This window comes from Rutilus rutilus (assembly GCF_951802725.1).
Source record: "Rutilus rutilus genome assembly, chromosome: 3".
NCBI classification, from domain to species: Eukaryota; Metazoa; Chordata; class Actinopteri; order Cypriniformes; family Leuciscidae; genus Rutilus; species Rutilus rutilus.
The window spans coordinates 13,873,883-13,898,988 of NC_140211.1; the positions used below are offsets into that span (position 1 = coordinate 13,873,883).

General features: G+C 36.1%; 1 protein-coding gene across 2 annotated transcripts in view; it reads right to left on the bottom strand.

Annotated features, from left to right (window-relative positions):
* Positions 1–25,106, bottom strand: part of ntrk3b (neurotrophic tyrosine kinase, receptor, type 3b) — a 131,281-nt gene that overhangs the window by 67,278 nt on the left and 38,897 nt on the right. For both annotated transcript variants that reach the window (XM_084406053.1, XM_084406052.1), the window contains exon 4: positions 7,077–7,145. In XM_084406053.1, the coding sequence (XP_084262179.1) occupies positions 7,077–7,145 (69 nt within the window). The remainder of the gene's footprint in view (positions 1–7,076; positions 7,146–25,106) is intronic.

Below are 25,106 nucleotides of genomic sequence, written 5' to 3' on the forward strand. Positions count from 1 at the left end.
GGCTGCTCCAGAGGGACTGTTTTGTTGCCTGTTTTGAAAAAAGCGCCTGCTAATTGACTATTTATTTAGCCTTGCATGACATGCGTTGCACACAACCATTTTGTCAGCTGCATCTTTTTAGATGTCACATACATGATGCATAACATAAACAACATTCAAAGCACGGATATTTACATTTCAAAGCTGTAAAACTGGCAACTGCAAAAATATCTGAATTCCCATTCCCAGCAGCGACATTGTAGATTGTTACTAAAACATCAGTTATGTATTTATGAGATCAGTAAATGTAGTAAAGTTTATGCAAAAATAAGTAAAAATTTAAAAAAGGCATTCTCTGAAGGCAGGTTTGAAGAGCTTCCAGATGTTTGTTTTGTTTTTAGCATATTTCAATTCAGATTTCCACAAAAATATGAAGCAGTACAACTGTTTTCAACATTGCTAATAATAAGAAATCTTTCTTGAGTGATTTCTGATGGATCATGTGACACTGAAGACACGAGCAATAATAACGCAATCTTTTCTACGGTAGTGAAAATATAGTTCCAGTTCTGGGTGCATCATTATTTGATGCGCATAGAAAATATACTCATTGACATGACATAGCATGGTTCTATATGTATTAAATATTTATATTCACATAAATAATATATTATAAAAATATATAATAGAATTTATCTTCTAAAAATTGCACATTATGCTGACAAATGAGTATGTGTGATATTTGACAAAGCTGAGCGGACATAGATTACTGGAACAATACAACATTTCACTTCTTGAAAAACATAGTCGCAGTAGCTGAATGGAAAGAAAAATGAGGCGCTCACAACGTGATGAACTGTATATCATTACCCACAGGCTTTGATCTCAGCGTGAAACTTTAGTCCATTAATCTGTATACTCGGGTTAGGAAATACACTACTGTATGTTTTCAGAGCCCTTCATTATTTTGCAAATCCCTTTCTGCAAACCTCCAAGAGTCAGGTCATCCACAGGAAGAAATTCATCTGTACGACATGGATTGAGCCGACAGTTAGAATGGCCAAAGTGATGTAAAGAATGTATTTCTGAGAGAAATGTGAAACTGAGTCTAACAACAACAGAAAAGACGTGTTTTTTTTATACTAAGTAATTATACGTGCTTAGAGCTTAAACTCAGGCATCATTTTCGCTGCCAGGAATAAACCAGTGGCGGCCAACGGGGGGGCATGACTATCATCAACGATGATTGACAGCCTATAACATGATTATGCACACTGATGAGGTTTAGTTGTGTGTGTGCACCTGAAAGCTATTGAGGAATGAAATTGTACAATTCAAAGAAATTCTTCTGAATCTAATGGGATCATTTCCATTTGAAAAATAAAACAAAACACGGAGGTGCTTTAAAGCAGCGGGTCTAAACTGGTTTTGCTTCAGAATCCATATTTTGCATTAAAGGTTGTATCAGTGATTTCAGGCCCCCCCAAAAAAAGATGCGTTTTTTTGACGGCATGCTTATGGGGAGCTAGCGGATCGTTAGGAAAGATTAGATGAATGTGATCATTTTTTGGGGGGCCTGAAATCACTGATACAACCTTTAAGTGGAGACCCAACATACTTCCATAATTTACATTTTTAATTAAAAAAAATTATTTAAAAATGAACATTCAAATGTATTTCCCCAGCTGTCATCAGACCATACCTGTGACCCACTAGTTGAGAACCAGTACTAAAGGATAAAGTCTAAATTATTTTTCCAAACCCATGGGCTGATATTATATTACAATGACTGTTAGGATGGATTCACTGGGTCTGAAAATCAATAATGCCTGTGAATCTCATCAAGCTTTGAAGATTACACCATTATTACAGCACCACAGCAACATAACTGATACCAATCTACTCCATTATTCTCCATAATACATGTAATTTGTTCAGTGAAGTTCAAATTTGTTTGGTAACAAAGGATATTCAGTGAAAATAAATGCTATTTATCCAGTTGTTCTTTTCTTTGCCTTTTCTTCCATTGCCGAGATGAAACATCCATTTCATTTAAAAGCATTTTTATATAAAATAGTTAATAATACTGTATGTATACATATACAGTATATATATATAGATCAATTCAAACTTACCTATACAAATGCATCTGCATATACACTGAACAAAATTATAAACGCAACACTTTTGTTTTTGCCCCCATTTTTCATGAGCTGAACTCAAAGATCTAAGACTTTTTCTATGTACACAAAAGGCCTATTTCTCTCAAATATTGTTCACAAATCTGTCTAAATCTGTGCTAGTAAGCACTTCTCCTTTGAGAAGCATGATTATTGCACAGGTGTGCCTTAGGCTGGCCACAATAAAAGGCCACTCTAAAATGTGCAGTTTTATCACACAGCACAATGCCACAGATGTTGCAAGTTTTGAGGGAGCGTGCAATTGGCATGCGGACTGCAGGAATGTCCACCAGAGCTGTTGCCCGTGAATTGAATGTTAATTGCTCTACCATAAGCCGTCTCCAAAGGCATTTCAGAGAATTTGGCAGTACATCCAACGTGTAACCACACCAGCCCAGGACCTCCACATCCAGCATCTTCACCTCCAAGATCGTCTGAGACCAGCCGCCCGGACAGCAGCTGCAACAATCGGTTTGCATAACCAAAGAAATTCTGCACAAACTGTCAGAAACTGTCTCAGGGAAGCTCATCTGCATGCTCGTCGTCCTCATCGGGGTCTCGACCTGACTGCATTTCGTCGTCGTAACCGACTTGAGTGGGCAAATGCTCACATTCGATGGCGTCTGGCACTTTGGAGAGGTGTTCTCTTCATGGATGAATCCTGGTTTTCACTGTACAGGGCAGATGGCAGACAGCGTGTATGGCGTCGTGTGGGTAAGCGGTTTGCTGATGTCAACGTTGTGGATCGAGTAGCCCATGGTGGCGGTGGGGTTATGGTATGGGCAGGCGTATGTTATGGACAACGAACACAGGTGCATTTTATTGATGGCATTTTGAATGTACAGAGATACCGTGACGAGATCCTGAGGCCCATTGTTGTGCCATTCATCCACGACCATCACCTCATGTTGCAGTAAGATAATGCACGGCCCCATGTTGCAAGGATCTGTACATGGCTAAGCCACGCCCCCTCCACTCACTCGGACAAACAGTCACCATTCGGTAACAGGCATAGCTATGGCAGCTGTCACAGTTGGATACATTTCACAGGAGGCAATTGATGATTTTTGGAGACAGAAAGATTATATATCATCTCAAAGTCACCAAAAGGGCCTTAACTATGCATTGGAGGGTTATATTAATCATTTTATTTTGAGAAGGTCGATGAAATGCTTCAGCTCCAGACAAAGATTTAAAGTTACAGGTCAGTGTGTAAACGTTATAGTTTGGTGCTATTTCGCTTCAAACGCTCGCTTTATACGCGCGAATTTGACGCTCTATTCGCGTTTGGTGTGAACGCAGCATAATGAACAGGCTGCGATGTCAAGATTGCAATGCTGGAATGCGTGTGTGTGTGTGTGTGTCAGAGAGAGGCGCGGGCGCGATCGCGATCGAACAGTGGAAACATAAAAACATACTCCATTTTGTTCATTCAGGACATCATCAAAACTGCAAAGTGTTTAGCCTACTTATATTTGTGTAAAACACAACAATGTGCTTTTGTCAAACTGTACTCGTCAAACTGCAACGCAGCTAGAAGCTAGGCTAACGTTACTTTAGAGATGTTAAAGATAACGTTCAAATACGTTGTTGACTTACCTTAGAACAGATGTAGACATCCTTGTTTAATTTATCCACGTTTAGTTGGTGTTGTGGTCTAAGTTACCGCATAAATTAATCCAGAGCAGACACTTCTCGGTTGAGATGTGGTTTGGGAAAGGGTAAAAAATACACACCGTCGCACAGCCTCTCAGGATACCTAGTGTTGGAGTTGAATGTACCCCATGCACACCGTTTGACCATTTTAAACTTAAAATGACAAGAAAAAACAGATAAAAACGAATGAAAACTGACTAACTGCAATGCATTTCAATGGACGTGGAAGCAGAGAATGTCCGAGTGTATTGGGTTAGCTATGCGCACTGTGATTGGCTCATCGCGTTTGGGGGCGTGGCTTAGCCATAGGTCAATTCCTGGAAGCTTGTATGGCCAGCATACTCACCTGACATGTCACCCATTGAGCATGTTTGGAATGCTCTGGATCGGCGAATACGACAGCATGTTCCAGGTCCTGCCAATACCCAACAACTTCGCACAGCCATTGAAGAGGAGTTCCATAGAACCAACATTCCACAGGTCACAATCAACAGCCTGATCAACTCTATGCGAAGGAGATGTGTTGCACTGCGTGAGGCAAATGGTGGTCACACCAGACACTGACTGGTTTTCGTTTATAATTTTGTTCAGTGTATATATATATATACATATTTATACACATATCCAGGCCTAAAACAAACTTTATATATACTGTATGCATGTGTGTGTGTGTGTGTGTGTGTGTGTGTATATATGTATATATACACACAGTATACACATATCTAGGCCTACAACTTAGTTTGAGTTTTGGAGTTTTTGATAAATATTTATCTGCTCCTACATTAGTGAAAATCAATGGGAAAATGTCTGTATTTTACTGTTTTTAATCTAATTGGCATTAATTAATATTTTGCTCAGTGAGTGAAAAAAACACACCCTTTGAGCAAAGTAAATACATATTTTGTGTCATATACTTTTTAATAAAAGGAACTGTCATTTAATACTGTCAAAACTAAAGTCTAAAAAATAGTGAGCTATAATTTATAACCGCCAGCCCATCTTGATGTCACTTCCTTTGTAAAAAGGAAGTACTTACTCTGATAGAGGAGACACTAAGAACTTATGCTAATTAAGTAAGTCTGCAAATGTTTGTGTACTAATTGTCCTTGAGGACAATGACATTGTCGGATTTATTGCAATGCAGTCTTTCATTTTCATTTTAAGAGTAGTTCAACCATATGATCAATCATTTTGATGACACATCATGCCAGTGGTGAATGTCACTCTCAAATACAGAGCAGCAAGAGAACTCAGAAACATCATTTCAAATGGACACATCATGCATATTGTTTTAATAATCCCAGACTTTTAAAAGGATAGTTGACCCAAAAATAAAAGTTCTGTCATCGTTTACTCACCCACATGTTGTTCCAAACCTGTAGACTTTCTGCTGCGGAGCACAAAAGAAGATAGTTTGAAGAATGTTGGGATCTAAACAACATTGGGGCCCATTGATTTCCATTGAATGGAAAACAACAACCAAGACATTTTTTTTTTTTTTTTTCTGGAGCAATATGTAGGTCTGTAAATGATGACAGAATGATCATTTTGGGGTGAATTATCCATTTTAATGTCTGTAATTATTGTCTTGCAACTATCCCTTTAACATTGCAAACTTAAAAAAAGCATTTATATATGTCCTGTTTAATTTTAGCTGTCAGTATACGGTCATTGTTTTGAAGATGCTTGTGACAGTAAAGATATGATGTATTGTACACTACAACAGTGATGTCCTTTATGAATTCTCACTTCACAGTCATTCATCATTAATAAATAAAGATTCTTAATAATACCAGAGATTTCACTCATTAAAACGATAACAAAAGAGCTGACTGGAATAACTACAAAGATTTTCATTCATTCTAGAAATTTCCATTAAGATTTCCACAAAATTTTCAGGTCTTTATTTTATAATTTCCCTGACATTTACTGACTATTATGAAAGCTTGTTTATGCCACGGAATAAAATTTAAAAAGTAATTGTGAACTTTTTATCTCACAATTTTGATTTTGTTTTTCTTTTGTCAGAATCTTTTTCTGGGAAATTCACAATTGTTTTTTTTTCACCATGGGTTAGCAAAATAAAAAGGCACTTCAGACTTTTTTATATTGCAATTATGATTTTCCTTTCATCTGAATCGCGGGGGGAAACTTGTGAGATATAAACTCAGAATTCCAAGGAAAAAAAAGTCAAAATTGTGAATTTAAAAAGTCTTTTTTTTTTTTTTTTTTACTCCGTGGCAAAATCAAGTTTCCATAGATTATTCCTGTAATTTACCCAAAATCAAAGAATTACACAAAACAATATGAGCCAGGTTCATCTTTTGATATTGGCACATAATGGCATGTTTTGATGCAGTTGAACACATATTTTAGAACTGAATTTAATCTTACTTTTCAGCACTGAACTGAGCTGAAATGATCTCTAAAGCACCCCACCTGGAAAAGATGCCTAATTCACCATAACAGTTAACAATTAATTTCTCATTTTCCAAAGGACAGATTTGGATGAATGACATGCGTTGTTTATATCATCATCCACAATATCCACATCAGCGAGGACAGGAAAAGACAGCACGGCGCACAGTCGAAATCCCCTAACACATTCTGAAATGAAAGGCCAAAAATGTGCGTAATAAAAAATTAAGCAGGACATATGTCAGTGGCTCTTCAAGTTGTGTTCAGCCACAGCAAAGAATGAGGACAGGACGTGTCAAATGAAAAATAATTGAATTGTTTTATCATTTTAAACACAACGCGACGGCACCACGTCGCCGCTCACAATCAATAAACAAACTCATCACTTTATGTACATGTAGATTGCTCAAATATTCATGACACAAGAAAATGAGGTCAGGCTCTCAGCAGACAAGACCAATACATTTCAATGCCATGTCTTAATTAACCAGCACGAGCAACTCCACTGTTCGCAGACATAAACAGTATTTCTGCTTCATCACTGGAGAAGTTTTGCTTTGACAGAGACACAAGTCTATTCGAGGGGGGAGAGCAGGGGGTGCACAAACAAATTAATCAACAGTAACTTGCTGAAAACGTTTCTAATGAACACAGCAATGCAATTGATAATCAAGCCTGCATTTCAGCGTCCAATTTGGCAGGCGAGTGCTGCTTATCACAGAAAATCTATGCAGAGAGGGTTTTGAGATCTATCATAGATTGAGGAATTATTGCTTGGTGTGTTTATACTGTGATTTATCTCACATTGGTGAAATACAGTTAACCAATGCAGGATGAACTTACAGTTCGACCAGCTGAAGGTGCTGAAAAAGCTGCCAAGAGAGTGTCGTCAGAGGGTTCCTGGACAGGTTTCTGTGGGGGGGGGGGAAGAAAGAGGGATAGTGATTTACGATTAAGCTGTGAACACATGAATCAATACAAATCAACATGAAATAAGGTTACGACCCATTTTACTTATAAAATGTGGCAATTCTGAGTGAAACTGGATATTTATTGAGAAAAAGATCAGATCAGAGATTCATGACAAGAAAGAAAGGTGAAGCAAATTCAATCAACAACACCCAATCAATACATTAAGACTAGAAGCATGTCAATTTGATTGCATATTGACCTTAAAATATGAATAGAATATGAATAGAATAGAATAGAATAGAATAGAATAGAATAGAATAGAATAGAATAGAATAGAATAGAATAGAATAGAATAGAATAGCTTTTTTGATTTTGCAAATATTTAAGGCAAGTGGTTAGAGGAAGTTGAACTTACTCGTGTTTAATTAATGTTTCAGTTATGTATGTTTTATATATAGTTTCTATAACTCACAAGTAGTAAAACAACAAGTAAGAAGTATTATTATTAGCACAGCTATTGCTCATTGAGTAATGAATCATACATGTGGCCACCTAAGCACAAACTCTAATCTTCAGCACAATGGTAACCAGAAGAAGCCTTGGTGACCGTTAGAGACTTCTTTCAAAAAAAAAATCTTACCAGCAAACTGTTCAGCAATTGTGTTGCTTTAGCTCATTTTAATAAAGTAAATTGAACAAATACTGTCAGAATATTGTAAAAATACTAACAAATACTGAACATTACATACTAAAAATAATTAAGCACTCGAATAAAAAGCCTGCAAACCTTAATAGTTAATGAACGTGTTACACAAATACTAATTCAGTGAACACGCTCTGTCAAACACGACATTAACGAAAGAGTTAACATGAGAGAGAAGGACTTTATGCAACAGGAAATCAGAGAGAGCCTCCGTCACTGCCAAGAGGAGCTGAGAGAAAAGGAGCAGCTGCAGGGGCCGCTCAGCCAAATCAATAAAGAGAACTTGAGCAGTTCGCCGTCTACAAATTCAGTAGACGCAATGAAAGACTGCAGGTTTTAAAAGCCAACAAATTCAATACAAAGAGGTGGTCTGGGACTTGTAAATGGCTTTTAACCAACAAAGCTGAAGGCATGATATGCGGTATGGGATATTAAAATAAATCCACTGGTTTAAAAAAAAAAGATGGACATCCATGATATGGAGGAAAAAAGGGAACAGACATCACAGAGCTAGTATGTGAAGGTCTGTAATTCAACTTAAATCATATTAAGCATCCATATTTGGCCAAAATTGGTAATATAATCATTTGTATTAATGTATATTTTGATGCAAAATATGGTTATAAATGGCCTATGGTCTGAAACCTTTGGATAAATATGTTTCAGCCTGACTCAAATATATCAAATAATACATTGAAGGAAGCACTCAGAAGGAACTAATAGCCCTTATATTTTCCTAAGTAGAGAAAACGTATAAGTTTGTTATTGGTAAAGATCATGTTTTATCCTTTACAAAACATCTGGCTAAATGATTCAAAGGTCGTACTTTCATTTAAAATAAGCAGTAATGAAATGACTGCCAAAAATGCAAACTATAGTGCAAATGTTTGTAGCCAATGAGATTTTTTATTTAATTCAACAAGGATGCATTAAACTGATCAAAAGTGAGAGAAAAAACTTTTATAGTGTTACAAAAGATTTCTGTTCTAAATAAATGCTGTTCTTTTTAACTTTCTATTCATGAAAAAAAAAAAAAAAAATCATGGTTTCCACAAAAAAACTGAGCAGCACAACGGTTTTCAATACTGATATATTAATATGGAATGTCACTTGAGCAATAAATTAGTATATTAGTATATACCCAGACGTGACTGACGCCGCAACACGTGTTAAAATGTATGTTTTTCCACGTTAATCAGAGTTTATCCTAACCAGCAGCAACGGCAATACGTGACGATTCTATTTTAGGGACAGTTTCTATTTCTGCAGTGTTCCAGCTGGAACAACAGCATGCAGTACGACAATGATAATCTCAGCTACTGATTATGCGCTTTATTTATTGTTAAAAAAAATTTGATGCGAGTTTAAATATCATTTTGTGTGACCTTTAAAGCCACCGTGAAAATAGCCATCAGATCTTGAAAATAAATGAAAGGAAACGAACGGTGAAAGTGTATTCTATGATAGTTTCAGTCACTCAGTATGTATTTTTATAAGTATTAAAGTGTTATAATACGTTTGAATTTGATTATATACTTATCCATTTCGTAGGGAATGCAGTGCTTGCAGAGACTCCGCCCACACGCCGTTCTGATTGGCTGTGATTTTTGATTGATTTTGTCGTCTCATAGTCAAATTTCTTATCGCTGGAAACTTAAACTTTTTAGTACATGCGTTAGAAGGATTTCTGAAGGATCATGCGACATATGCTACGGATCCCTAAAATTGTGCAGCTTGCATAAACAGGAAAAAATCCCTTAGACTTACATTGAAAGAGACAACAAAATATATCATCATGTGTGTGGCCTCTTTTTGACTTGGACCAGTAAGCAACGTACTAGCAAACACACAGCTTTTTTTTCCCTCCTCAGAGATCTGCTCTTTAGAGATACACACAGCTGTAAGATGGCCGGAGTGATGGATGCATGTCTATAAACTAATTTCTAATAAGCTATTTTGACTAGACGACTGGCGTATTCTTAGGGTCACTGAAACTCTTATGAGTTTTATAACAAGCTTTGCTGGCTGCCAAAGCCCGTCACCATGGCAACAAGCTCTCTGATGCAGGGGGAGGGGTTTTGTTGCTGCTGTGCACTTTAAAGTGTCACCACCCACAACACACACTCAAAAACACACACTTACACTCTTTCTGAAGCCTTTGAGTATTAGTCTGTTTTTCATTTGAAACTCATAGCAATTCAACCATTCAGTTCCTGCCTCAAGAGCTTCTGATGGAGTCTTATTAAAATGTGTTGCATAAGTCAATCTATGTAATTGCACATCTTTGTGGGTGTTACTTAAAGGTGAAGCTTACTGAAGTGTCATTTTTTTGTGCTAAAATGTTTTTTCGTATTCTAACACAAGCTAGAATCTCTGTGGCGCCATAGTGTGTGTGTGTGTGTGTGTGTGTGTGTGTGTGTGTTTGTTTGTTTGTTTTTTGCTGCTGTGCCTTTAAGAAAAACTTTACTTTCAGCTGTTGGATCCAAAATAGTTTTTAACTGTCTCATCTTTCAATAAAAGCCTCTTTGGGAAGCCATGCATATTGTGACAGAATCGCAAAACAATCCAAGCTGAAATATACTGCATAAATGGATAAAGTCAGACTGAAACGATCAAGCACTTTGTTAAAAATAAACTTCAGCTGCTCGTTTGGGATTGTTTAGAAGGATATGCAGAGCAACAGGTGCTACACACAGTTAGGAATAGCACAAGGTTTGGCAGACTTTTCGTTGTTTAGGAATAACAGCATCTCTACTGATTTCTCCTTTTAACTCACCATGACCAGTCAAGCCAAATGTCTGCACAACAAATCAACATTTACATATAACTGCGAACAGTCAAGCATTGACAAACCTGTTGGATATCAGAAAGTTGTGAAGTTCAAAAAAGACAATTTTGCAGATTCATTTTGATAAGCAGGTGGGGTGTAACAATATACTGCGTCACAATGTATCGCAATACAAAAATGCAACAATATGTATTGTGGATAGTGACAACATGTATTGTGTATAGTTCACCCAAAATAAAATTTCTGTGTGAGGAAAAAATGTGTGATTAGTGTCAGTACTACATCAAAAGTACTAATGTTGAATATAATGTATAATAATGCAGTGGGGGAATATTTGTGGGCCCTGATAATGCCAAATGTCATTTGCCATATGTTACCAGTAAAATGTGGCCTACATTATTTGAAAAATATCTAGTCAGAGACAAATAATTCTGTATTTTTAGTAGGGGTGAGTGACCCCGAATAGTCGAAGATTCGATGCTTCGATTGGAGGAGCCTGATTCGACTACCGATCTCACGGTCGAATCTTCGCAGAGGTGTTATGAAACGAGGATCATGCCACTTTGGCTAAATGAGGGCGCTCAATGTCTGATTTCACATAGAACTACCGGTTTTCTGTCAATACGTTAACATTCAGCCTATTATGATAATGCTGTATATAAAAATGTGCAAAGAAAGAAGCTTTTAATAACTATTTTTTAACGTGCGTGAATAAATCCAAACACCCCGTGACAGATTTAAGTTTCACTTTCAATCCGTGACCGACAGAGGAGCGTCTTGGCGGCAAGGATTTAAATCTTTAACAATGTCTGGGATAAGAAAATCTAAAGCGTGGATGTACACCATCAGAAAGGATATTCTCCAAGGCTGGATTTAGCATCAGGAAAACCATGATCGCACTTGTGCCGGCCAACGTTAACAAGTTGGTTTTCCACGGGACATTCTAAAATGCTTAACGTGAAAAAAGCTTTTAAAACGCTTAAAAGGCACTTACGTGACTTAATGCATGTACACAGTACACACTTTATTAAGAAACCATACTATGTGCAGATAAGCAGATGAACCCAGATTATGAACGCAATGCATTCCTCCTATAGTAAAGCGTTTTCATATTTTAATTTAACTATTTTAGGAGATTAAGTCGTTAAACGTTTTTCACGTTAAGTGTTTTAGAATGTATTTGATCCGCGCGCACAAAAGACTCCAACGGACACAGAGTGAAAGACTGGATTTGTTCTCTCGATCAGGTAACGTTAGGGTACAAGTGATTTCAAAACTTTTCAGCCGGTCATAATATGATTTTTGGAGGCTGTGAACATTTTTAGCTAAAAAGACTGCCACTCCAGTTTAGCATTTATTGTTGTTTCTGCAGTTAAAAAGACAAAGTTGAAAATTCTGGCTACTATCGTTATTTTAATAATTTCTTTATTTTTATTTTATTTATTGATCTGTCAGGGTTATCTAATCTAACTATTTGTGGCTTTGTGTTTTGAATATATGTTCCCCTGCACTTTAGGCATTTTGCACACATTTGCTCCTCATCTTGTGACTTGATTCTGATTTATTTCGTTTTGTATTTTTATTTATTAGAAAGGTATATTCTGTTCTAATTTAATTTTGTAAATTAATTGTTTATTTTTTCGGTGCATGACGCATCTATGTTGTGCTGTACTTAGAGCCTGCTTGCACAGGTAATTTAGCCGATTTAATTTGATTTGCATGTGAATGTAAATCCTGTCTGCAGTGTGGCCTTTCTGGAGTTATTTATATTATTTCTTAGTTTTATTGATCCAAAATGTTTTTATACATTTTCTTCTATATCTTTGTGTGATTTTCTGTACATCGCAGCTTTGAAATGTTAAAGCCCCACCCCCATACACATGATTCGACTATTAGTCGACTAGGCAAGACTTGACGAGTCAGATTCGACTATGAAAATCCATAGTCGGGGACAGCCCTAATTTTTAGCTTCAGAATCATGAACATTTTTATTCACTATTGTCCTGGGGTGCGTTCTCCGATAACGTTGTCTCATAGCGCGCTACGAAGACTCAAAAGGTACACCTTAACTACAGGTATACCTTTCCTACGTGTGTTCTCCGAACTATACCTTAGGATGTTGCTTAAGGTAAACCTTCTTAAGTTCGACCTTAGCAGGCGCTGTCCATGGTGGAGGCGCTGAATAGGTTGATATCGATGCCTCGATGATCGATTGTGCGCTCTTTCCTTCACAGCGGTATAGGTAAAGTATTGAGAAAACAATGTTCTTTATAAAGAAGCATTTTAGAAATAGTACAAACTGCATTTATCGGGGCTCATTGAAATATGTACATGCAGAAATAAATATGAGTATGTGTTTATAATTTAGCAAGTGTGCAATCCCAAACCCTCACGGCCATAAGTGTTAATGTTCTCCACAACGTATGCTGATTATCCACCAGCCATGTAGTTGACATACACTAACTGGCTCCGTGGACGGCGCTGTCTTTGATTTAAAACAAGTACTCGCTGTCTCGCTGCCATAGCTATAAAGTTTGTGCAACTCATCTTTCTTTATATAGACTCCTAAGCCTTTTCTGTCAAATGGTTCGCCAGCTGATGTGCCTTAGGATAGTAATTAAAAAAGCTAACAACCATTAGTGTATGGAAACTTTATTAATGAAAACACTTCCATACACTGGGTGTAGGCTATAACAACTTAAGTATTTTATGTGTAAAATTTTAAAGTAAAGTAAAAATTTAATTTTAATACTAAATCAGATTTTATATTAAATGTTCATATAAAATTTTCTATGTGTAATTAAACTGCGATGTAAAAAAGCTTTTTGCGTAGTGGTGGCCACTAGCGGTATGAACCATCAGCAGCGATAAGGTATAGCTAAGAGCGCTCCAGACCAACCTTACGAACGTATGACTTACAGAAGGTATACTTAACTAAGAAGGTTTCGGAAACCACGTATTAACGATAAGGTACTTCTTAAGGTACAACTTAAGAACGACGTAGCGTTAAGGTAGTTTCGGAGAACGCACCCCTGTGCACTGGTTTACCAGCACCAATTCCAAGCCTATTCATTTACACCCCCAATGTAATACCAAATGTAGCATTTTAATCAACATTTTTTGTTAAGCTTTTACCATATGTCTTGGAGTATCGTAATACTATCGTATAGTGAGTTCAGTATCGTGATACAGTATGTATCGAATCATGACATGAGGGTATCATTACACCCTATAAGCAGTGTTTTTGAGTTCTGAGTTGTGAAAATGCTCATAGTACATCAAACTAATTTCTTTCAAAGGATCAAGGAAAATTATATTGCTCATCATGTGACCCCTTTAAGATAATGACAAATCTGTGAATTCAAAACACTAGATCTCTATTCCTGTATGTTGGACAGGAGATTTACTACAGTACAGGCCTTAGTCTGGTCTCATCTTCATTACTGCAACTCATTGTTGGCCGACAGCCCAGTGTAAGCAATAAAATGTCTGCAGCACATGGAGAATGCTGCAGCCCAGCTGATCTTCAACCAGGACAGATATTCATATGCATTTCCTCTGCAATGAATCCTCTATTGATGCCTGGATAAAGTAAAAAAAAAACACAACTGAGGGTGACGTAGCCTAGTGGTTACAAGTGTACACTTTTTCTTTAGTATTCAATTAACTATATTTAGAATTGACTTGTCTGTCACAATGCATTATGGGATTTCCTTATGCTGAATAATGCATAGGCTACATTGCTGCCACAGAATTTGATTCAAATAAAATTAGGGTGTAAGGTTACATAATCTTGTCGCATACTTTTCATAACAGTATTTGAAATAGACTAACAAACAGCAAACTGCTAGCAAGTGTTAAAAAAAAAATCATACTTTTATTCAGCAAGGATGTATTAAATTGATCAAAAGTGACAGTAAAGACTTAAACATTAGATAAAAAAAAAAAAAAAAAATCAATTTCAATTAAATGCTGCTTAATAACATTATATTCATCAAATCCTGAAAAATGTATCACAGTTTCCACAAAAATATCAAGCAACATAACCGTTTTGAACATTGATAATAATAATAATAAATGTTTATTGAGCAGCAAATCAGCATATTAGAATAATTTCTGAAGGACAATGTGACACTAAAGACTGGAGTAATGATCCTGAAAATTAAGCTTTGCCATATTTTTTTAATTATAATTATAATTCACGATCAAAATATTGCTGTTGTTACTGTTTTTGTTCACATAAATGCAGCCTTGGTGAGCAGAATTTTTTTTTACTACTAACGATGCAACATAACACATTAATAACATAATCTGATAAATGCCTTCAATGTAAATCTAAATGTTTTGGTGTTTTGTGCAAAGCCACCTGCATATTTCAGGAGCTGCTCTTTTAAAAGGTCATCTTTCAGCACTGTGAAGAAAAATGTCAGTGCAAATTGAACAGGGCGGATGGTAGTTAATGAATTAGGAAATAAATTAATTTGGCACCAGTTGTGCAAGAGCCACACTGAATTTATGAAAAATTTAAAATAGCAGTCTAGGAGAGAGATACCAAAATAATCATGCCTATGTGTGAGAACATTTGCATTTTCTAATTCTGCGCTCCCAATGCGAAATACATTTTTCTTTCCGTTTGACGGAAAAGCATTGATCTCAGAACGTCAGCGCATGCAAATTCACGGTTCAAATGTAAAATCTAACGATAAAGAGTATACTGTAATAACATGATCATGTACTTATATCATGTGACATTAAAATGGTAAACAACTGCCACAAAGGAAAAATACACTAGACTATTGTGAGCACAGCATTATTCTTAATGCAAAGAAAATACATTAAAGAATATACTCCCACAACAATTCAGAGAAAAATAAGACTGTATATAACCTCTCAACAATCAGTGATAAAGAGGCCGTTTATGATTCATCATAATGCCACTCGCAGATCTTCTGCTGCTCGGTTCTGAAGCAACTGTTTATGTCTGGGTCAGTGTGGGTACAATTTCAATACTGCTCTTTAATCATGGATTGAGAGGCAGGCCAGTGATTCAGTGATTATAACAAGAACCACACGCTTGAGGGGGTGGAATACTCTGCTCAAAACAGGAAACTGAGGCCATGATTGTGAACTGAAGTTGAGTTTTTTTTTTTTTCTTGTTTAAATAAACAAAAGAATGAATAAGAAATATATATAAATAATTTTTAGTGTTCAGCAGAGTCATTATTGTTAACTAAAACTATATATATAAAAAAATCATTAAAATTCAGCTTAATATACTGTATTAGAAGAATAAGGTATACTTAAATGAAAATTAGACATGTTGGAAACTAACTGAAATAAAATAAGTTTAATTAAAACTGTAATAAAAATAAATGAAAGCTACAATACAAACCACTACAAATATTAAAACAAAACAAAAATTCAACTGAAAATATAGATATAAAAGCTAATTCAAAATAAACACTACAATAGAATATAAGTAATATTAAAATGACACATGGTTATATAATTACTGCCTTTTGTTGAATAATACATGCCTATAAAATAAAATTAATACAAATGCATATCTGTATTAAAAAATGATTGTTTAAATAAATGATTTATATGAAATATATATATATATTTCAAATAATTAATACATAGCACAATATTGTTGTATATGCAAACATATTATGTTAAATAAAATATTATTTAAATACATTTTAGTGTTCAGCAGTGTTGTTATTGTTAACTAAAACTATTAAATCGAAATGAAGCTAAATATTAGAAGAAAAAATATACTTAAACGATAATTAGAAAAGCACTGCAATTACTAAAACAATACTAATACAAAAAATGCATATATGTATAAAATTGTAGGGGTGTAACGATACACTCATGCCATTAAACTATCGTGATACTGAACTCACGATACGTATCAAGATACTTTTTAAGCCAAAATAAAGACAAGGTTTTTCATTATAACTTCTAAGACATATGGTAAAAAAGTTAACAAAAATGTACTGTTTATTAAAATGCTAAATTTAGTATTATGGGGTGGACTTGAATAGGATTGGACTTGATGCACAGGGCAAATAGTGACACCAGAATAAAAAATATTCATAATTCTGAAGCTGAAAATACTGAATTATGTTAAACACATGCATTCACAAACATCTGAACATTCGTGTTTACTACAGTATGTGTGTTGATCAGTAAATCTGTTCATCATATGAAGCGATCATGTCTCTTCAGAAGAGTTGGATTAAACTGCTCGATTTATTATTTTAACGATGCCTTTATGACCTGTTTTTGGATCTTTTAAGTTTAAGCGGAATTTATATGGAGAGACAGAAATGTCTCAGGTTTCATACAAATATCTTCATTTGTGTTTGGAAGATGAATGAAAATCTTATAGGTTTGAAACAACATGAGGGTAAAAGTATGACAGAATTTTCATTTTTGGGTGAACTATAACATAAGGTTATACAGTAAGCTGATTCTTGAATCAAATGAACTCTATATCGCGGTGGAGATGGCAGTATAAAGCAACAAACAATGCGAAAAGGACTGTGACATAACCTAAGCCAGATTCAAACTTTGTACTATACCTGCTTACAATTAAATTATTTAAACCATGATAGATGGGATGTAATATTATATAGGCGAAATAAGTTGTCAGACCTATACTGAATCTAGGCTGCCTCTAACACACAATATTTTATTCATTTGACTATCTCTTTTTCTCATAAAGCAGCCTTATAACATCTAGCAAGCAAGACATCCTTACAAGCTTTGTACAAACCTCCTCAAATCAATCTATCTATCATGAAAAGGTTACAGACTGTGTAAGCACACATTGAGTCATAAACGGTGTTAAGCTGTGCACATTTAAAGACTGGCTGAATGAAAAAAAAAATCGCTGGAATGACATGCTTGAAGGGAAAAAATACCAACCGGGAGCTTAATTGCTCAGCTCTGGTTCAAGGGCTGAGATGGAGTTCTGCCATATCTGTTTTTGGCTTGGCTAAAGCTAACTTTTAAAAGCCGTGTTGTGGAGATGCAGTGTGCCGCCCACCCTGTTCAGTTTCCTCTAACTCTCTCTCTCTCTCTCTGCACGAGGCTGAGTCATGCTGTCGTCTATTATTCACAACAGCAGATACCTGCTTTAAATTTAAAACACCGCTTACGACTCCTAAAACGTTTGGCTTTCCGAAAAAAGTATAAGCCACTTCTATCTTTAGCGTATACTAATCAGTTACAGTTTAGTAAAGAATTCTCTTTACTGTCTACGACATTATGGGGTGAGCAGCGTTCCCTCTTTTCTCTTAAGAAGCAACTTTGGAAAACTTGGCAGCAATCTAATGAGTCTCACAGACTTCACCGAATTTCGAACATGAAACATTAAAGTGACAACAAGCACTAAAAACATCTTAAAACAAACTAAACTGATTTGCTGATCTCAGCTGGTTTATGGTGATTTACTGTAGCTGAAAAATGCCAAGCTAAAAAGTGCTCAAAATTCCTGTAAAACAGTGGTTCTTAACTAGGGGGTCTCAACAAACTTCCAAGGGGGCCTCAAGATTACTTCAAACTATTTAAAATAATACAAAAGAAGCATTAAAATAGATATTTCTTAGTTATTTTTTAAAACATATACATCATTCTAGTTATGCCGAACTCTAGAATATTTCTTTCGGGTTGAAATTGCGAGTGGGGTCTTCAAATATTGTTGTGGGCAATGGACGTTAAATTGCCACTATTGTTTTATAAAGAATTGTTCAAAAGTCTATACAGTATTCAATGTCATTACATAAGAAATAACTGTAATTACATTACAGAGTAATCCCTTACTTTACTTTTTCTATGGAAAATGTATTAAATTACAGTAATAACTTAGTAATGCATTACAACCAACACTGGCCACAACTCACTAATATTGAGCGACTAAAGGGAATAAATGTTTTCAACCCTTGTAAGTAACAACAGGAGCCAAAACAGAAATATTTTCCCAGACACAAGTGGGTGCTGCTAAAGAAATGTGTTATTTTCATGTCAACAGGCTCATGTTAATTACTGAGAAGTTCCATAGAAAAGCATGCAAGTGCAATAATAGTTTAAAATGGCTACATTAATGCCTTGTCGGGTGTAACTGCTGTCCAATTGCTCTTTGCTGTAGAAAATGCCTTTTTTAAAGGCTGAATCAGTAATTTGCACCGGTGCTGTGTATACTATTATGAAATAACCAACTTATCTCATCAGCGTTTACATGTTCTGTGGCACTGGAAAAAAAGAAACAAGAAGAAAGGTACTTTAAATGTAACATATTCCAAGTCTTCGAACTGGAAAACTGGAAAAGCTGCATGGCATGAGACGCGCTGCCCCACAAATAGCTTATAGTCCCCTTTGATTGCCTGGCTTTGATGACGCTGGTTTTCAGTGTTTGCACAATGAGTAGAGGAAATAGATTCATGAGATGGGACATCATGCTTTCAGGCATAATCCTGGCAGGGGAAGCTTAAAAAGAGAGGAAATATACAAGCCCAGGTGGGGAAATAAGGAAGGATAGAGAACAAGAACACTTGGGACATGAACAAAAACACTTGGGACAAGCTGCAACTGCAGCCGGACCAAATAATCGCTTGTGTTTCAATTCCTCCAGGTGGTCTGTGCACCCAGCAGGTGAAACTACCTCTCTGCTGTCTCTTTCAATAGCTCCCCTATTAGAGTCGTGAATCCATTCAGAGTCTCATCAGCCGTCACCACTAGCAAAAGTACGACTTGTCTGTAAGAGCTGCATGTTCAATCTCTCTTAGGCCTGCAAAGGAACCAACACTTTACTAAAATGTGCTCTACTTTTTTTGTTTCTTTTTGATAGATTATCTATCTATCTATCTAAATATAAGATAATGTTTTTTTTTATATATATCTTAAAGTCCCCCGTAGTCAATAATTGTATCCCTTAAAACTAATCTTTATTACCAAAATTACATATTTAAATGTTTTTTCCCGTGAAAAAATTCTTCATGCCTTAAAATAGCTTGAATGCAACTCTACACCCTTGCTTCATTTAGTATACGTGAACCATGAATATGCTAATTAGCCCCACCAATGGTATCGCTCTTTACAATGTCTGACACATAACAGTAATTCATATGATTAGCCTTTTGCTTGACCATGTTATCAAACCGCTAATAATGTGTTGCTAATGTTATGTTCCCATTCGAACAACTCAGAATGTCAGTGGGGAAAGGTATACTGTATAGTTCATCATAACACCGTAATATACATCATACACCCAAAAAATATATATCAACAGAAAAATATACCGGGATAACATTGCATCTCTCGAGATATGCTAAAGCTCGCCGGCACGTTGACGTGATTGGTTACAAGGTAGTTTGTGAACTTCAGAAACACCAGCGATTTTAAACTCGCATCTTTTTTTCATTGCAGTTTTAAGGAGAAAATACTCAACAATGGTGTTGACTTATGAATTTGCACATGGTTTGTCTTAAAGCTCATTAAAAACAAACACCACATAGACATATAAACAACATTTTCACCACAGTGGGGACTTAAAAAATAGTTTTTACTGTATTAGAAAAATAATGAATTTGCTCTTAAAATTTGCACCGAATAGGCTACTACAGTTTAGCTTGATTTAAATCTTAAAGGATTGGACATATGTGCAGTATGTAGTACTATGCATCCCAATGTTGTGCAGGTTTTACACACAACATTATTCTCATGCTGTGCATGTATCTGCTCATCTGACTGATCTAATTTAAGCCCATGGAGGCCCAACAGGCCAGAGCTCTCCTGTCAGATTAGGCTTCAGACAGTGGGACAATGGCATTTTCAAGTCTCAGATATATTTTTTTTTACCATATTGGTCAGCTTGGCAGAGATGTTGCCAATAACTAAAACAGTGTTATAAAACAGTGATATAATTTCATATCCCATCACTATTCAATGCCCTTATAGTCCACAGCTGAATTTTTTTTTTTTGCCAGGCAGTAAAGCCACGGGAAGTCATGTTTTACAGTTATTGTACCAAGATTAAACCTTAACTGTGGTGAAATCACTGTAACACATTGCATGGAGTTGTCTTATTTCTTTTAGAAAAGACACTGATGTTCAAGTACATTTATTAATAATAACCATAACAAATTGTTTTTTGCAAAGTAATTGTTCAAAGTAAAACAAAACAATGTAAACCCAGATTTTGTTTCTAATTAAACTTACGAGTGATCATTACTTATTATTTTATGTTTAGTAAAAACCTGCTATCATTACTAAACAACATTAGTTGTCTGTACTATTTAACTGAAAGATTCATTGCACTAATCAGGTTTAGCAGAGATAACTTGGTATGTTTAGTTTTCATAAGGAAGGGGAGGGGCCAAATCAAAAACCTGCCTGGTCACTTGAAAAGACCCGCGTCTAACGTGCGTCCAAGGGGCTCTACACCTGGCGGGACGAGTATTGAGAATTGTATTGAGTATTGAGAAGCAGACAGTATTGAGAATTAACAGAGGTTTAGATGTTGATGAATTATTGTTTAATTTGTGGTCACCATAATGGTGATCAGTGTTGGCTTTAGTTGGGCTCTTGCCCTTGACAATTGAACATTAGTTTTTCTCTGGCTGCTTTACCTGTGTGTTTAAAAGGCACAATTGTTATAGCAAAAAAGCCAAGAGTATAGTGATCCAGTGACTATGACTGCATATTGATGTATTCATCTATAAAGATTATAAGTCATCAGCACCTCATTTCATCTGTTTAATCTCTTATTATCTGGGTCTTTCCATATGATTGATATGAATGTTAATACCACTCAACATAGTTTAGTTTCAGCTTGAGTAAAAAGTTAGGGTTCCATGTTAATACAACTCAACATGTTTAGTTTCAGCTTGTGTAAAAACTAAAGTGGTATAGGGCAACGGGTTTCCACGCGATTTGCGAGTAAAGTCAACTAATTCGGGTTAAGAGTGTAGCATAATTGAATGTCTGACATGACAACTCTCGGAGTGTTTGGTACGGAAATGGTTATGACAATGCTGATATATTTGGTCTTGGCAGAATAGATCTGCTACGCTGCTAATACTGCAAAGCAAGTATGGGACTTGGAACAGCCAATACATACACGACACACTGCTGTGAGTAAGTAGGGCATGCTGCTGCTGTATAATATAGCATACATGAATTACCCTTAGCAGATCTATATAGGTGGAGCTGGGGAAGATGGAGGATTTCTGAAAACGTGGTGAACTGCTAAGGCAAATGCTAACCAAGTATTTGAAGGCTGAGCAGCGAGCTCACTGGCTACTAATACTGCAGGAACCCTACTAATCTGGAGAAATGTGTATCTAAACCAAGCCTGGGTAGAGGACACATATCTTGTTTATACAACATGTTATTGTTAGGTTCTCAGGAGTCATCTACATCCAGATTAGCCATGTGGGAACAAGACCTTGGATTGAAGATAGATAAGGAAAAATGGGAGCAAACACAGACAGTTAACAGCAGACTAAAACTGTTACAGTACAATTGGCTTATGCGTACTTATATAACTCCGGTAAAACTAAACAAAATTTATAGCAACATACCAGATACTTGTTTTAAATGTAACAGTGGCACATTAGGCACATTAATTAATTGTATGTGGGAATGTGATAAAATAAAAGAGTTTTGGAAAGAAATAAATAATATGATATGGCATATAGTCTCAGTGAGATTGCCACTGGATCCTGGGCTTTTCATTATTGGTATTCATCCAGATAACTGGAAAATTAAAAAGGACACTCAGGTATTGATAGACATGTGTATTCTACATGCCAAACGGCTCATCGCCATTTATTGTAAAAAGATAGAAAGGCCTACTATACCTCGATGGTTAAGAGAATTATCTTAATGCATTGCAGTGGAAAAGATAACATATATTCTTAAGGGTAAAGAAGACCAATTTAAGAGGATTTGGAGTCCCTTTTTATTATTTATTGAGCAAGGGGATATGAACAATATAATAGAGGAGGAACAAAATGCTTGATTAGGTATTATATTCATTTGAAAATATATTTTAATTTGCACTAACCCTATTTTATTTTATTTCTCTTATCTGTGGCTATTATTGATTGCAGTGTATTGTTAACTCTGACTTCCAAAGTACATACCTTATTATCCAATGTTGGTTTGTGCTATTGCACTTTTCATGTAATATGAATGAATGGTTTTTGGGGTTTTTTTTTTTGTACATTATATGTGATGTTACAGCATGTGATGTACATTGTTGTGTAAGTGTTTAAGAAAATGCAATAAAAACAGTATTACAAATACTGCAGGAACCAATCAGCTGTGCCCTATAGAGAATGATGTGATTGCAAGCAGTTTGAGTTAAGGACCTATTAGCCTGAGCCATCTAGAGTTTCATGACAGAGCTTTTGTATTTCTTTTTTTTAAAGAAATTAAGCAAGAATGCATTAAATTAATCAAAACAACCAGCAACAACATTTATAGGGTTACAAAAATGTCTTTTTCAAATAAAGGCTTTTTAAAACCTTTTTATTCATCAAATAATGCTGAAAATTTTTTTTTATCATGGTTTCCACAAAAATATTAGGCAGCACAGCTGTTTTCTAAATTGACAATAATAAGAAATGTTTTGTCACAGGTTGGTAGTGTAAAACTCACGAAGATGAAGGAGAATAGTAATAATGGTATTTAACGACAAACTCTGGAGATCAGACAGGAAACTAACTCAACATAACATGGACGAGAACGGACAGAGAATGAGGGAGAACACAGGGTATAAATACACGAAGATAACAAAAAGAACTAATCAGCTAATTGATGGGCAACAGGTGAATCTAATGAGTAAATCAAACCCACGGGAAAACTAGGTCAGAGGGGAAACACAATGAAACATGACATGTTTCTTGAGCTGCAAATCAGCATATTTGAATGGCTGGTGAAAATCGAGCTTTGCCTTCTACATTTTAAAACATATCAAAATAGAAAACAGGGTTACACTTTATTTTAAGGTGTCATTGTTACAGTGAAATTATATTTGAGTACTGAGTAATATAAGCAACTACATGTACTTACTATAGGGTTAGGGTAGGATTAGGTTGAGGGTTAGTTGCATGTAATTATGCATAATTTACTGTTATTACTATGGTAAGTACATGTAACATATGTAACAAGGACACTGTACAATAAAGTGTTACCAAAAACAGTTAATTTAAATTGTAATAATATTTACAGTATTAGTTTTTTTTTTTTTTTTACTGTAGGTTTGATCAAATAAATGCAACGCATTAGTGAGCATGATAAGAGTATAGTGTTAAGTATCTGTTTCCATGCTTTTGGTTGATCTCTAGGATATAGAGGGTCCAATTACGTTAGGAAAACCAAATCTCCAGCGGATCGGCCAGATCAAGGCAGCCCACTGATTGAGTTTTGCAGGGGCGTGCAGCTTTGCTCCAAACACCGTAACCCTGTGCCAGTTCAACACTGCCATCTGCCCCTGTCTCTCAACTCATCAGAGCAGCTGAAGGTGGCGGGCCCAGGTGTCGGGGCACGGCAGCTCCGTGGATGACAGCTTTGAGCTGCTGTGAGGTGTCGGCATTCTGCCAGGCCTGGGCACAGTGACAGTTCGGCATTCATTAGTGCCCCTCACACCTCTGTCATTCGCGGGACCCTCTAGTATCTGTCCTGACAAGCTTTGACCTTATGATAGTGTATTTGAAGGTACAAAATAGGGTTTGGCTGTATCACAGTCTAGACCGAGAGATGGCAGAAAGGATTAGACTGTTAGGGGCTGTTTACACGTTTTCTGTGATCGGATAGCTATCCGATTGTGAAAAGACCAGGTGTAAATGCCCTCCGAAACGCATTCGAGATGAATTTAAATCCGATCGCTCAAACCACACCAGGAGGTGGTCTGGGCCGCATTCCAGACGAAACTGGACACGTCTAAATGCATCTGGTTGTTGAAACCGCATTATGTAAATTTTACTCCTCCCAACAATGCTAAGAAATAAACGTGTGAGAGCGTGTTATAGGCTATATGTCATGTTATAGCCAGATATGACGGCGCTGCTGGAGCATGCATCACCGCAGATGAGCAGCTGAGCAGCTGAGCATCTATTCATCAAGCCAATGTGAAAACTATCGCAAATCAAACTGAAATTAAGTCGCAGACGCTTAACACACAATCATCTTCATTAAAAGTAAAGAAACAAAATGATCTTACCAGTGCTGTTGCCGCTCACCTATTGTGGTTTTTGATTTTGAAATTAGCTGATGATCAATAAAATGCAGCTCATATCTGTTGATTTCGGTGACGTGAACTCCATTAACTGCATATAGCGCAGGAATTGAAGATTGGATTTAAATCCATTTTTGCGAAAACACATATGTGACCAGGTGTAAATGGCATCGTTTTGATAAATCAGATAGCTGTATCTGATTTATCTGATCAGTAAAA